Source organism: Primulina huaijiensis, chromosome 5 (genome assembly GCF_012295235.1).
Source record: "Primulina huaijiensis isolate GDHJ02 chromosome 5, ASM1229523v2, whole genome shotgun sequence".
In the NCBI taxonomy this organism is placed as follows: Eukaryota; Viridiplantae; Streptophyta; class Magnoliopsida; order Lamiales; family Gesneriaceae; genus Primulina; species Primulina huaijiensis.
In genome coordinates this window covers 20,349,076-20,364,101 of record NC_133310.1, presented here as the reverse complement: position 1 = coordinate 20,364,101, position 15,026 = coordinate 20,349,076, and the positions used below count along the sequence as shown (strand labels likewise).

The window sequence follows — 15,026 nt, the reverse complement described above, 5'->3', positions numbered from 1 at the left end:
CAACTCACTTAAATTGTTTGGCGGTACAGTCCAAACCGAAAGACTCAACCCAAATTGACGGCTCAAATCACAACGATCTTTTACCGTGTTTTATTTAAATAATTTTTAAATATAAAACGCAAAAAAATTTCGGTTGCAAAAAACTTTAATTTAAACACATAAATTCTAGAAAACTGTCACATGAGGACATGAAAAAAATTAATAAGACACCAAAGAAAATTCACAATTAGATAATGAGTTATTTCTAAACTTTAATTAATTTAATTTACATAATGAAAAGATAAATAAAAAATCTAAATAATTGGATTAAAAATAACATATTATAATGTGGGTAGACATAAAAAAACCAAATACTAATTTATATAATGAAAAGATATCATTGGATAAAAATAACATATTATAATGTGGGTAGACATAAAAAATCAAATACTAATAATCACACATATTTAAAATATGAATAAGGAAAAAAAAAAGACACATTTAAAGTAAACAATTAATGTAAAAAAAGTAATTAATGAGGAGATAAATGTATAATATTAGATATATAGATATTTAATATAAACACGTGCGAGCTCATTTAGGCTCACCTTTAAATGAGTCGGCAAAATTTCAACTCAACTCACTTAAATTGTTTGGCGGTACAGTCCAAACCGAAATACTCAACCCAAATTGACGGCTCAAATCACAACGATCTTTTACCGTGTTTTATTTAAATAATTTTTAAATATAAAACGAAAAAAAATTTCGATTGCAAAAAACTTTAATTTAAACACATAAATTCTAGAAAACAGTCACATGAGGACATGAAAAAAAATAATAAGACACCAAAGAAAATTCACCATTAGATAATGAGTTATTTCTAAACTTTAATTAATTAATTTAATTTACATAAAGAAAAGATAAATAAAAAATCTAAATAATTGGATTAAAAATAACATATTATAATGTGGGTAGACAAAAAAAATCAAATACTACTAATCACACATATTTAAAATATGAATAAGCAAAAAGAAAAGACACATTTAAAGTAAACAATTAATGTAAAAAAAGTAATTAATGAGGAGATAAAGGTATAATAGATATATAGATATTTAATATAAACACGTGCGAGCTCATTTAGGCTCACCTTTAAATGAGTCGACAAAATTTCAACCCAACTCACTTAAATTGTTTGGCGGTACAGTCCAAACCGAAAGACTCAACCCAAATTGACGGCTCAAATCACAACGATCTTTTATANTAAATTCATATATTTATATATATTTATTTATATAGATAATAGATTAAAATATGAATAAGGAAAAAGAAAAGACACATTTAAAATAACAATTAATGTAAAGAAAGTAGTTAATAAGGAGATATAGGTAAATTCATATATTTATATATATTTATTTATATAGATAATAGATTAAAATATGAATAAGGAAAAAGAAAAGACACATTTAAAATAACAATTAATGTAAAGAAAGTAGTTAATAAGGAGATATAGGTAAATTCATATATTTATATATATTTATTTATATAGATAATAGATTAAAATATGAATAAGGAAAAAGAAAAGACACATTTAAAATAACAATTAATGTAAAGAAAGTAGTTAATAAGGAGATATAGGTAAATTCATATATTTATATATATTTATTTATATAGATAATAGATTAAAATATGAATAAGGAAAAAGAAAAGACACATTTAAAATAACAATTAATGTAAAGAAAGTAGTTAATAAGGAGATATAGGTAAATTCATATATTTATATATATTTATTTATGTAGATAATATATTAAAATATGAATAAGGAAAAAGAAAAGACACATTTAAAATAACAATTAATGTAAAGAAAGTAGTTAATAAGGATATATAGGTAAATTCACATATAAAGTCACATATTTATATAATTCTGATATGCTGTAAATTCACTGTGCACACTGATGTGAGCACCGATGAGGTGATATTCACCAATTGGATGTACTGAAAAATTGTATATCTAATAGGTGAATGTCACTTCATCGATACTGATATAAGTGTGTATGTTGAATGTGCAACATATCAAAATTATATATGTGCGTGCACGTGCTCTTGAATTAATCAGTATTTTGAAAACTACATCATCAACTTCGAAATAATTGATTACTATTGTGTATAATTTTGGTCTAATTTATAATTGTTGTACAAATTTTTTACTACAACGTTAATTTGTATTTGCTTAAAAAAATATTATATTGTGCCGGGAAAATTATTGGTTCATTTATTTGTTTGGGATTGTTTGAAATTCTTAAAAAGATTAAAGCCAATAACGGATTAAATCCAGAATTTGTTGTCCGATGGTGTGGTCGATTAATAGGTTCGGCCCAAACTTAGGCCCAATATAATCTAGCTTAAGAGATTCTCAGGCCCATCACTTAGAATGAAAAAAATCATGAGCTTATTTTAAATAAAGATGAATAGATAAATAAATCAGTTAAATGAAAAACCAGCACCATATATTTAATTTAGTAGGCAAAAACTTGTCTGAGACGGTCTCACGGGTCGTATTTTGTGAGACATATCTCTTATTTGGCTCATCCATGAAAAAGTATTATTTTTTATGCGAAAAGTATTACTTTTTATTGTGAATATCGGTAGGGTTGACCCATCTCACAGATAAAGATTCGTGAGACCGTCTCACAAGAGACCTACTTTGTATTGTATTGTAATAATAGATCCATTAAATGTATAATTAATTGTCGGCCCTCTATGAATAGTTCGTCGGATAAACATACAAGTATTTAATTGTAAAACGTTCATCTTCTATTTTATCGAATCGATAAAAAAAACTTTCAAATCTTGATAATCTTCATACTCAATCTAGATATATACATGAGTTGAGACGCTGGTGAGATCGAGCAAATTCAAGTATTTTCAAGACAATCTCAAACACTCGGTGTAGCATAGAATATTTCAACGTACCATTAAATCAAATCTGCCCATCATTTATTAAATCAAATCTGCCCATCATTTATTAAATCAAATCTGCCCATCATTTAAAATTTGTGGAAACACATGACGGATAAAGTGGGGAAAAAAAACACCAAATAAATGTAGTGAGTGTAAAGTGAACTCATAAATTTTGGACCACATGTGTTTTGGTAGCACATCACATTGTTTGTTAGTTTTAGTACTATTACATATTTAAGGCATAAGACATTACATACTTGTCAAAAGTGACACATCGAGTGTGACATTCCATGTTTCATATCAAACTTGGTGCATGTGCAAGGTTTGGTACTATGAGCCCCCAAAATTATGGAATTATATAGCCTTTTTACCTATGATAATAATAATGATATTTTCAAAATTAGGATGAAGTATTTGTTACACACACATTATTAACGGATCAAATAAGTCTTCGATTCTCGGCAAAAGATATTTATTCTTGATAGTGAATCTGTTCAGCTCTCTATGGTTAATGTAGAGTCGCATACTACCATCTTTTTTCTTCACAAATAATACTGGTGCACCCCACAGAGAACAACTCAGACGAATAAAACCCTTGTCTAGCAACTCCTGATTTGATATTTCAGCTCTTTCATCTCGGCTGATGCTAGATGATAGGGTGTTTTAGAAATTGACATTGTACCCGACATCAACTCAATAAAATTTGTGATTAGAGTTAGTTATCGTAATGATATATATCGCAACACACACTACGTTTTTGACAATAATTAGCAGGACTAGTATCCGACTTGATTTCGAGATCTCTTCCCATTTCCGGACATCATTGCCATGTTGAAAATAAGTATACATTTTTTTTCATCTAAAAATTAGTATAATTTTTATTAATAGACATATTAAATTTACAACTCACTAAAGATATAATAATTATCGAACCATTATAAAAAAAGGTTAGACTTGTCCACGAGAGAGAGTAAATTATTTAGATGGGCCCAAATATTAATAGAGGGCCCATTAAGAAATAAAGCGCTTGCTTTGGTAGTTGGAGGAGTTTGAAGTGGGCCTACAATGTCTTAATCCTTACAATGTTCCAACACAGCTGTTCGGCAGCCAACAACAACGTCCCTGTCCATTTTTCCTTCTAAAAGTGTGTAAAAATTCTTGGAATGTTTGATAAATTTTGACAACCCATCTCTTTTTCTGGAAAAAAAAAAAATTTGTGTGCACGGGTAAATTCTCTGGTTAACACAGTCGTCTGCAAACTCTGTACGATTTATCTTCAAAACTTATTCATATATTATATTATACACACAACACGCATACATATATACTTTACATCATTATTGATCGAGGACTCGTAAAACATAATGTAGGATCGAGTGCTTACCGCTTTACCAAAATCTATAGTTAGTGGTAATGGTGCAACTCAAATCTTTTAAACCGCACAGCAGCTCAAGCACTACGGTCCGATCGCTCTACCAAGCAGGGACAATTATTGCACCCAACAATCTTCCTCCCAATAATTGCACTCCTTGCAATCAATGGGAATCGAATCCGTGACCTTGGCTATGATACCAATTGTAGGACCGAGTGCTTACCGCTTTACCAAAAGCTATAGCTAGTGGTAATGGTGCAACTCAAATATTTTAAACCGCACAACAGCTTAAGCACCATGGTTCGATCGCTCTACCAAGAAAAGACAATTATTGCACCCAACACATAACTTGCTATTAAACACGACCATTAATAAATTACATGAAGCATTGGTTTTTGCTCGAAAAGTGTAGACCAAGTGGTATTAATCTTGTCCACAAACTTAAATCTAAGTGCAAGAAACAAATTGTAAGCAACAATGTTAATAGCGACCTTAAACTTTATTAATCGGGTCCATTATACGGCAACGATTGACTTAATCATTATATTTTATAAAATCAATTATATCACTAAGATTTTTCTAACTCAAAAATCATAATTAAAAGGGATTTGTTCCTTGATTAAGTTAATCAAATGCCGATTAGTTTTGACTTATCTTAAATCGCTTCCTAATGAATAAAAACTCATCTCTAACATTTTTTTTAACATATGATTTAGTGTTAGTCAGTCGATTTAATTAGTGATTTTATCGATACAACTTAAATATTTTAAATCATGTATATTTATATTATTTTTCAGTTGATAAAATATTAGACGCCAGCTTCTGAAGAATTAAAATTGCAGGGAATTAATTTATAGCAAATTTTTTAAGTTTGAAATTAATATATTCTTAGACATATGTTGTTGCTTTACGTTAAATGTAGACATATAATTATTAAATCGTAGTGATATTTTCAAGCTATAAAATTCTTTAAATAGGTAGAGGAAAACAAAAGTTATAAATTAAAACTCTATTTGCCTTAATTTTTGACATTGAAATTAAGGTGTTCTTTTACTCCACATAACTTCATCCGGGGCTTGCATTTAAGTGATTTTGATTTTATTTTTTAAAATTTCCAATAAAATTCAATCTCAATTTGAAATATAAATTCAATTGATTTTAAAATTTTATAATTCATTTGGTTTATATAAAATTCTAATATAATATGAATAGGTTTGTAAATTATATAATATATCAAATTTTAATATGTCCATATATCGTGAAATATCAGAGACATACACGATTTATGTGTTATATAGTCTGTTTTCGAAAAAATGATTTTTAAAACTTATATTATGAATTTTAAACTATATTATAGGATAAAAAGTTTTTCACCCTTTTATTTTTAAAAATTCTTAGTTTTCCTTTTTTTTTTTTTTAATGTTTGCATTAGTTTAGCTAAAACTAGAAGATAAGAGTGTTAGATACGAAAGTTCAACAAATTAAGAAACTAGTAAGAATGAGATATGTTTATTGCGAGTGTATATCGAATTTGATATCACACCCTGAATTTGAAAATGTATTCTATGAAAATCAAATTTGATCATTTGTACCATTTTTTTTTAATTACTGGAGGAAAATATAGTTTTCGTATTAAATTTATTTTTCAATATTAATTTTTCTTTTTTATATGCTTTTGAATATTTAAATATAATTTTGTCTTTCTAGATAATATGATAAATATGATAAAATTTTGTGACATGATATCTTTGTTTAAAAGAGTTTGTTTCTAATAAAACTCTTACTTTTCATATTGTGTAGGTTTCCTTGTTGATAAACTATAAGGCTATAAATACGAGGATTCATCTCATACAAAGAGGGTGATTTACACAGAAGCACATACATATCATTGCACATTTGCACGCCAAAAACTTCAGAAAAAACAATCTACATGGTTCTTGCTAATCGAAGAAGTGATGAATCTATATGTTGCTGTGATTGTTGGAGACATCTGCAGACAACAACTGTGAAGAAGTTGGCAGAAGATTTGTTTTTGTTGTTCCAGTTTTGCCACCTGCATGTGTTATTATTATTTTTAATTTGATTAAATAATATTAAAAAATTAACACGAAATTATTTTCAAATAATTTTAATTTAGAAGTATTGTTCGATTTAAAAGAGAAGTTTTATTTAGATTTTTTTTATCTAAAATATAGCATCACTTGATGAAGTTTTTAGAAAACTAATAATGATAATTGTGAAATTAAATATTTTAGTATTTTCTAAATTAGTTATGGTAAGATTCTCACATATAGATATATATAAATATGTGTGTATATATATATATATATATTTTTTTTTTTATCAAGTGTATATATATATATTATATCACCATAAATTGGACTTTTGTGTGTCATTTGTCAAAATAAATTCCCTCTGCCACCCTCTGGTCGGCAAACGAAGCTTCAACTTCAGGTGTCTCTTCAGACCCCCACCCTCCACTGTGTGTTTTATTTGTCTTTGGTCTCTGTCTGTCCCCGTCTCCCATCATCACTCCTTCTGCTTTGCTTAAATACACCCCATTCTCTTCTCTCTCATACGCAGATCACTTGCAGTTTCTGTACTCCAAAAGGTGTACACACACCCAACATCATTACTTACTCACCTCTGTTTTTGGATGTGTTTTTTTTGCTATGTGGATTTGATGCGATAAAAGGGATAGAGTGAAAAAGATCGAGAATTTTTGTGAGTTTGGTGTCCTTGCTTTTTCTAATTTATACCGCGTTCGATTTGTGTTTAGAAGTTGCAATTTCTGGTCTTGATTTGTTTTTTTACGTCATTGTTGATCCGGGTACCTAAAGGGGTACTCGATTTTGTTTTTATATTACCTGTTGTGATTCTTTTCTGCGTGTTTGTGTCTTTTTGGCAGAATTTTACGCAAATGACTAATGTTATTCACTCGCTGAACAAACCCATGAATCAAGTGGAAAATATCTTGGATCCTCAGCTATGGCATGCCTGCGCTGGTGGGATGGCTCAAATTCCACCTATTAACTCAAGGGTCTATTATTTTCCTCAAGGCCACGCTGAATATGCTAATAAAACTGTGGATTTTGGTGGATTTTGGAGAATCTCACCTCTTATACTTTGTAGGGTATCCGCCATAAAATACTTGGCTGATAGTGAGACTGATGAAGTTTATGCTAAAATTAGACTATTCCCTTTGAGAGGGAGTGAGTGCGATGTTGCTGATGAGGGCATGCTGTTGGGATTTGAAAAAGATGAGGAAAAGGAGAAATCCAATTCCTTTGCCAAGACTTTGACACAGTCTGATGCAAACAATGGAGGGGGTTTTTCTGTACCAAGATACTGTGCTGAGACCATATTTCCTAGGTTGGATTACTCGGCTGAACCGCCCGTTCAGACGATCTTGGTTAAGGATGTCCATGGTGAGGCATGGAAGTTTAGGCATATTTATCGAGGTACTCCGCGGCGCCACCTATTGACAACGGGTTGGAGTAATTTTGTTAACCAGAAGAAGCTTGTAGCGGGGGATTCGGTTGTGTTTTTAAGGGCAGAGAATGGCGATCTTTGTGTAGGGATACGAAGGGCGAAAAAGGGAATTTGTGGGGGAGTTGATGTTGTGTCATCTGGATGGAACACTGGTGCTGCAAATTGTGCAGATTCTTTGTGCCGAGGCTTCTCCGGTTTCTTGAGTGAAAATGGGAATTTGTGCACTGGATATGCCAAGAAAGGGGGTGAAAATGGTGAAATGGGACTGAAGGAAAAAGGATGTGTAAGGGCTGACTCTGTTGTTGAAGCAGCAAATCTAGCTGTGAATGGCAGGCCGTTTGAGGTTGTCTATTTTCCTCGGGCAAGCACACCAGAGTTTGTTGTGAGAGCTTCTGCAGTAAATGCTGCCATTAGAGTGCAATGGTGTTCTGGAATGAGGTTTAAAATGGCTTTCGAGACGGAGGATTCATCTCGAATTAGTTGGTTCCTGGGAACCATTTCGTCTGTACATGTCGATGACCCTGTTCGTTGGCCTAATTCGCCATGGCGTCTTCTTCAGGTGATTCATTGTTTTACTCCCATTTCGTCCATTTGGTAAAATTCATGTATTGAATGCTTAGTTATATTGATTGTATCATAGAAGATTGGATATATTCACAACTATAAGCCAATTCCATCAAGTTGTTTCAAATGGATAGTTTGTGAATTTCTTGTCTGTTCAATGTGAAATACTCATTATAAATGTAACAAGTGTGTTTGCATGAAACTAGAATTTTGATTATTTTAAGCGTGGCCATGTTCCTGGTTTTGACATTGTTTTATAAACTCGTTTGAAGGTGGTATGGGATGAGCCTGATTTACTACAAAACGTGAGGCGGGTTAATCCATGGTTGATTGAATTGGTATCTAATGTACCGGCTATCAATCTCTCTCGCTTTTCACCACCAAGAAAGAGGTCACGGTTTCCACAACCTTCAGAATTCCCGTTTGTGCATCTTTCGATGCCACCTCTACTCGGCAACCCCCTCAGTCCAAGCAGCCCCTTGGGTTTTTTTCACGAAAACATTTATGCAGGCATACAGGGAGCCAGGCAAACTGAATTTCGATTATCTTCATCACATCTCCACTTCAAGAAACCACAGATGGGTCTGCAATCGATTGATTTCAAGCATCTCGATTATGCTAGCCCACTGCCTAAAATTCCCACAGGGAACTGCCCCTCAGGACAAACAAAATTTGACGCATTGCGATGCACGTTGAAAACGGGAAGTTCTACTCAAGATTTTGAGAAAAACAACGAGACAAAGAAACCCGCCTTTGTTTTGTTCGGCCAGCCAATTCTCACAGAGCAGCAGCTCTCTCAAAACGATTCATCAGACAGAAACCAAGAAAACACGGCCAACAATTCAAATGGATCAGGATCGGCTGTCATTCAGAATTGCCCGCTAGAAGCCTCTTCAGATGGAGAGTTCCCATTGGAGAAAGACGAGAAGCTCGACTTTGGATTCGGTGTTACAGGACATTGCAAAGTGTTTGTGGAATCCGAGGAGGTTGGCCGGACGCTTGACCTTTCACTGCTTGGCTCGTACGAGGAGCTGTACAAGATGCTCGCCTCCATGTTCAACTTGGAACAATCTGAGATGTTGAGCAATGTAGTTTATAGTGATGTAACCGGCGCAACTAAACACATGGGAGACGATCTCTTTGGGTAAAACTCGGATAATCATTCACTTCCATTTTTTGCAACATACAACAACCATATCTGTGTTTAACTGATCTTTATTGTCATCGATTCTGCAGCGATTTTACGAAGAAAGCGAGAAGGCTAACCATCTTGATGGATGCAAGCAGTGACAATCTTTGAAGTTAAAACAAGAACTTGTTTTGTGATTTTCATTGTACAGTTCCAATTTAACTTCCTGAGAAATGTGTGCCCTAACTTGGGCACATCCGCTATTTATTTCGATCTTTTATATATTTTTCAAGTCGTAATTCTAGGTACTATATCATGTAACGTAGGCTTAGCGGTTCTAAAACCATCAATGATTGGTGAACCAGAAGATCCATTTGCAACCCCTTTGGAAATATTACCTGAATGGTATTTCTTTCTCATATTTCAAATACTCCGTACAGTACCTAATAAATTATTGGGTGTTCTTTTAATGGTTTCAGTACCTGCGGGATTATTAATAGTATTTTTTTTAGAGAATGTTAATAAATTCCAACATTCATTTCGTCTAGTAACGACAACAGTCTTTGTCAAGTTCTTAGATTTATTTCTGCAAATTCTTAATTTCGAATCACTTTTTCAAAAAATACGAGACATCTAAGTCGTACAAGTAAAGAGATCTATTCATTGATAAAAAAAAAAAAAAAACACGGCTTGATCTTAGGTCCTAACTCACTTTCCGCGGATTAACCTTTAGGTTTTCCGGAAAATTGTGATTTCTTTTGGAGTTAAATTCGATCTTCCATCCCAAAATATTCATATGCAAAAAATATTTGGGAATTTCAATTATCAACTTTTTCGTTTTAACTATTTATTATACATTTATTTGCCTAATATGGAATATATAATGTAAATAAATAACAGAGTTTTATATTAAGGCAAAAATTTATGTGAGACGGTCTTACGTGTCATATTTTGTGAGACATATTTTTTATTTGGGTCATCTATGAAAAAATATTACTTTTTATGCTAAAAGTATTACTTTTTATTGTGAATATCGGTAAGGTTGACCAGTCTCACAGATAAAGATTCATGAGACCGTCTCACAAAAGACATACTCTTGTATTAAAAGATAGATTGTTAACAATTGAGCCACCGATGACTGAATGAATCTTGACAATTTACTTTCGACAATTGAATTTTATATTATTATTTAAATCTTAAATTATTTTTTACTGGTTAATCATGTCAATAATTATTTTATGTTTCCAAAATATTTCCCCCCTAATTTTTTTATGAAGTATAAAATATAAAGAAAAAAACTTGAAGGAAAAAATTTATTTACTTTGTCTCTTGTTTTTCATGCTAATTATTTATAAATTTATTTAAAATAATATGTTGACTCTTCTTAACAACTTATATTCATCAAATCAAGGGTATTGATTGCATGGAGTGATTTAATCTTGTGGTTACAACTGTTCATTTAATTAATAGTTGGTGCACCATATAATATTAAGTGATATTAGTTGTGTTATATTTATTAATTACTACAAAGCAAATTGTACATGTGATTATGATCATTACAAAAAAAAAAGGGGTAGCGACGGCCAAAACCGTCGCTAAAAGGGTTAAGCGACGGTTCTAGCGATGGTTTAGAAAACCGTAACAGGAGGCCGCGTCGCTATTTTGCAGCGACGGTTTCTAAAAAACCTTCGCCTATAGCGACGGTTTTACTGAACAAGACCGTCGCTAATTTAGCGACGGGTAAAATAGAAACCATCGCTAATATCAAAACCGTCGCTCAATGAAAGCGACGGTTTCAAAACAACCGTCGCTATACCAAGCGACGGTGTTTAAAAAACCGTCGCTATATTAGGCGACGGTTTTTCGAAATACCGTCGCTATATAAAGTGACGGTTTTTTAAAGAACCGTAGCTTAATTAAGCTACGGTTTTCTGTAAAAAAAAAAATTAAAAGTCATCAAAATACTACGCAAAATTTCATAAATACGATACATCACAAATATTAAAATTAAATATTAAATTTTCGATAAAAAAAACTTTAAAAATCTTACTTGCGCGAAGATATGCAGATCCACGTAACGTTGAAAGATTACACCGACGAGCAAATCTACGAAATTAACACAAAAAAATGTTAGTACAAAGTAAAAAAACCGAAAATGCGAAAAAATTGACAAAGTTCCGCTAAAAAGTAAAAAATCCGAAAAGGCGAAAATCTTTGTAATTTGTTCGCAACTTCGGTATATAAAGAATTATAACAACGGCAGTCGAACGGCAGTCGAAAAACTCGTCGCCAATAGCGACAGTCGAAAAACTCGTCGCCATTAGCGACAGTTTTTGACAAACCGTCGCCGATTTAGATCGGCGACGGTTATGCCCAACTGTCGCTATTGGCGACGGGCAACAAAAACCGTCGCCTATTGCGACGGATTAAATGCACCGTCGCAAAATAATGCGACGGTTTGTTATAATGTCGTCGCACTTAGCGACGGGTCTATAACCCGTCGCACAACATAGCGACGGTGTAATTAAACCGTCGCTATAATAGCGACTGTTTTTGATAAACCGTCGCTTACTTTAGTAGACGACGGGTTTATGAAAAACCGTCGCTATTATAGCGTCGGTGTATAAAAACCGTCGCTATAGGAGCGACGGTTGTTCAAAAATCGTCGCTAATGTTTGATGGCGACGGTTTATCAAAAACCGTCGCTATAGTAGCAACGGTTTATCAAAAACCGTCGCTATTCCATCCGTTTTTTTGTAGTGGATGATGATGAACAACAAACAGATTAAGTGGATCTAATTAATGTAACTAAATAATCTCAACTCTTGCATAGTTAATTTTTGAGTGCTACATCAAAGCTTAACATGTGTATTTCATAATTGTTATAATTTAATAATTGTCTCTACTTGTTAGAGCATTCAAAACGTTGTGTTTGAGCTGTTATCCGATTTAAAATATTCGAATTTCACCGTTACTAACGGTTACAATCTCAATTATTATTATTTTATATCCTTTCATAAATAAATACGTGTGAATCAACAAAGCTTAAATAAATTTCAAATATTCGAATTAATTAAAATTTTGTATGATTGGACGTGTTGTAATTTGACTTTAAACTCAGACCCCAAATTAAGTGCAGATGAAGAATTCAACTCCCAGCCATGAAAGACCAGCAATGGTGGCGCAAGAGATGGGAAACTCAATTGGGATTTGAGCAAAATATTAGTATAATTAAGGGACTGAAATTAAGGATTAAGTAGGGTGGACAATACATACATATATGGATCCAATCCCAAGTATAATGTTTAATACTTTGTCGGTCAAACAACACCACCAAGCAAAGATTTATGGCATCCAATTCAATATTATAATAAAACCTTTTTTACCATGTTCATTCGAAAAGTTTTTTTCATGTTATTTGCATGAGTTGTGTTCTTAACAACCCAACACATGACACGTGTGCTCGGTAGCTAAATCATTGTCACTCATTCAACCATGATGTATGGATGAGTGATCATGATTCATCACTCAATACACATCTCATGTATTAAGTAAATAATGACACTATATGAACATCTGACGAGTCGAGTCATTCAAAGGTACACTGATGACTTTAGGATTTCACATATATTTTTTAATTTTTCACCTGTTAAATCAATGTAAATTCGAAGTCAACATGTATTTGATATTTTCTTCTTCAACATCATCTATTTCAGTGCTCAAGCTTTTGAAGTAGTAACTTTATGTCATTGTTTTGTTTAAACTGAGAACATGTTTGTTGGAATCATGCAACTTATTAGTGATCTTAAAAATTTCGTGCTTAAAAGATTCCGAGTGAAATGAACTGTCTGTTATCGGGAAGATATTGTTTATGTGCAATAATTGTTAATGTTAGAAGAACAATTGACATGTGACGTTTAAACTGTTGAATGATTTAAAAATATTAAATTTATGCAGCTATATTAACTATAGTTTTTGATAAAAAGTCGACTGTAATTTCTCAACGACGTTAAATTTTAACATGCAATCATGGTTGTTAATTAAATAATTAATTAAATGAACTGGGCTCACGTGAGGCGACCCTCGAGGCCCAGAAACAACGCTCGCGCCGTGTGGATGCTTGGGCTTTTCTCACTTCGTAAGTAATACTATCTAATCTAATAATTAATATATAATAGCAAGCAATTAAATTATTAGATTACTAATCCCGTAAGTGATTGTTTTTATTGTAGCAAATACTTGTTTGAGACGATCTTACTGGTCGTATTTTATGAGACCGATCTCTTATTTGGGTCATCCATAAAAAAGTATTGCTTTTTATGCTAAGAATATTACTTTTTAATGTGAATATCGGTAGGGTTGACTCGTTTCACAGATAAAGATTCGTGAGACCGTCTCACCAGAGACCTACTCTTTTATTATTTTTCATAATTCTATATTTAATGCAACTTGACACAAAGTCAATTTCCCAACTGTAAAACACTGTCTCGATCACAATTTTACTGATTTTGTTCTTTATTTTTAAATTCTAAATGAAATAAATCCATAACATGTTTTATTATAGTTTAGTTTAATAAAATATATAGATCCACGACAAATAATCCTATAGTGAGCTGGATAAGAACACATTTGCTTATTTAATTATTTTGAATTTACAATTAGCCGCTCAATTATGTGATTAGTAGTTAATTTACAACTACTTAATTGTGTCGGTGTACCAGTTTCTCGCATATAAGACATGACGGAAGTTTAAAATTTTAATTTTCGACAGTTGAAAATTTATTGGGCATCTTGTAGTTCTAAATATTTCCATTGGATGCTATCTTTAGCGTTTAACGTTTAGCTCCGACTATTCATTATTTTAAGGGAGATAACTCTTATTGTATATCTCTCAAATAATCAACTGGATTTTTTCGTTCTTCGATCTCTAACAATTAATTCCACGGTTAAAAGTTATGTTCTTCGTCTAGATAGTACTAGAAATCTAGTTGACATTTGTGTCGAGAATCAATGACAGGAAGGTGACGGCAATCTGGAGGTGACACGACGAGTGGTGATTGTGAGGTGGTGGCTGAAATCTTAGTCAAAACCGAGGAGGTGACGTAGTTGTTGAGTTGAAATGAGAGAGAAATTCTCTTGCGTGCAAATTTGAAACACAATGGTCGTATTTATAAAATTAATGGATGATGTAGAATCCCACTAGGATTCTTGCTAGTAGTTTTGCCAACTATGATGCTTACTAGTAGGTGTTTGAGTGGATGTTTCAGCACAACTGCTCAAAACTTCTACTAGTGGTTTAATCTAACTATAATATTATCTATATAAATTTAATCTTTTCTAGATCATGTGATCTCATCTAGTTATAGTTTGATTAGGATATTTCAGTCAAATTAGTCAAAACTCCTATCGGGTATTTTGTCTATCCAGGACATCTACTAGTTAGAGTTTTACTAGGATACTCCAAACACAATCTATTAAACAATCCATGATCATAGTTTCATCATAATTCCGATCGATCAGATATGAGCGATG

General features: G+C 32.3%; 1 protein-coding gene across 1 annotated transcript; it reads left to right on the top strand.

Annotated features, from left to right (window-relative positions):
- Positions 1-6,710: 6,710 nt before the first annotated feature.
- On the top strand, positions 6,711-9,759 carry LOC140976959 (auxin response factor 18-like). Its single transcript, XM_073441418.1, has 4 exons — positions 6,711-7,033; positions 7,218-8,360; positions 8,638-9,509; positions 9,602-9,759. Exons 2-4 carry the CDS (start codon positions 7,230-7,232, stop codon positions 9,663-9,665), a joined length of 2,067 nt encoding a protein of 688 aa, XP_073297519.1. The 5' UTR covers positions 6,711-7,033; positions 7,218-7,229; the 3' UTR covers positions 9,666-9,759.
- Positions 9,760-15,026: the final 5,267 nt, after the last annotated feature.

Bases quoted from the DNA above. Each gene is read 5' to 3' on its own strand.
- LOC140976959 (XM_073441418.1), top strand. From the start codon at position 7,230: ATGACTAATGTTATTCACTCGCTGAACAAACCCATGAATCAAGTGGAA. The intron at 8,361-8,637 runs GTGATTCATTGT...ACTCGTTTGAAG, and splicing joins CGCCATGGCGTCTTCTTCAG to GTGGTATGGGATGAGCCTGA. The intron at 9,510-9,601 runs GTAAAACTCGGA...TCGATTCTGCAG, and splicing joins ATGGGAGACGATCTCTTTGG to CGATTTTACGAAGAAAGCGA.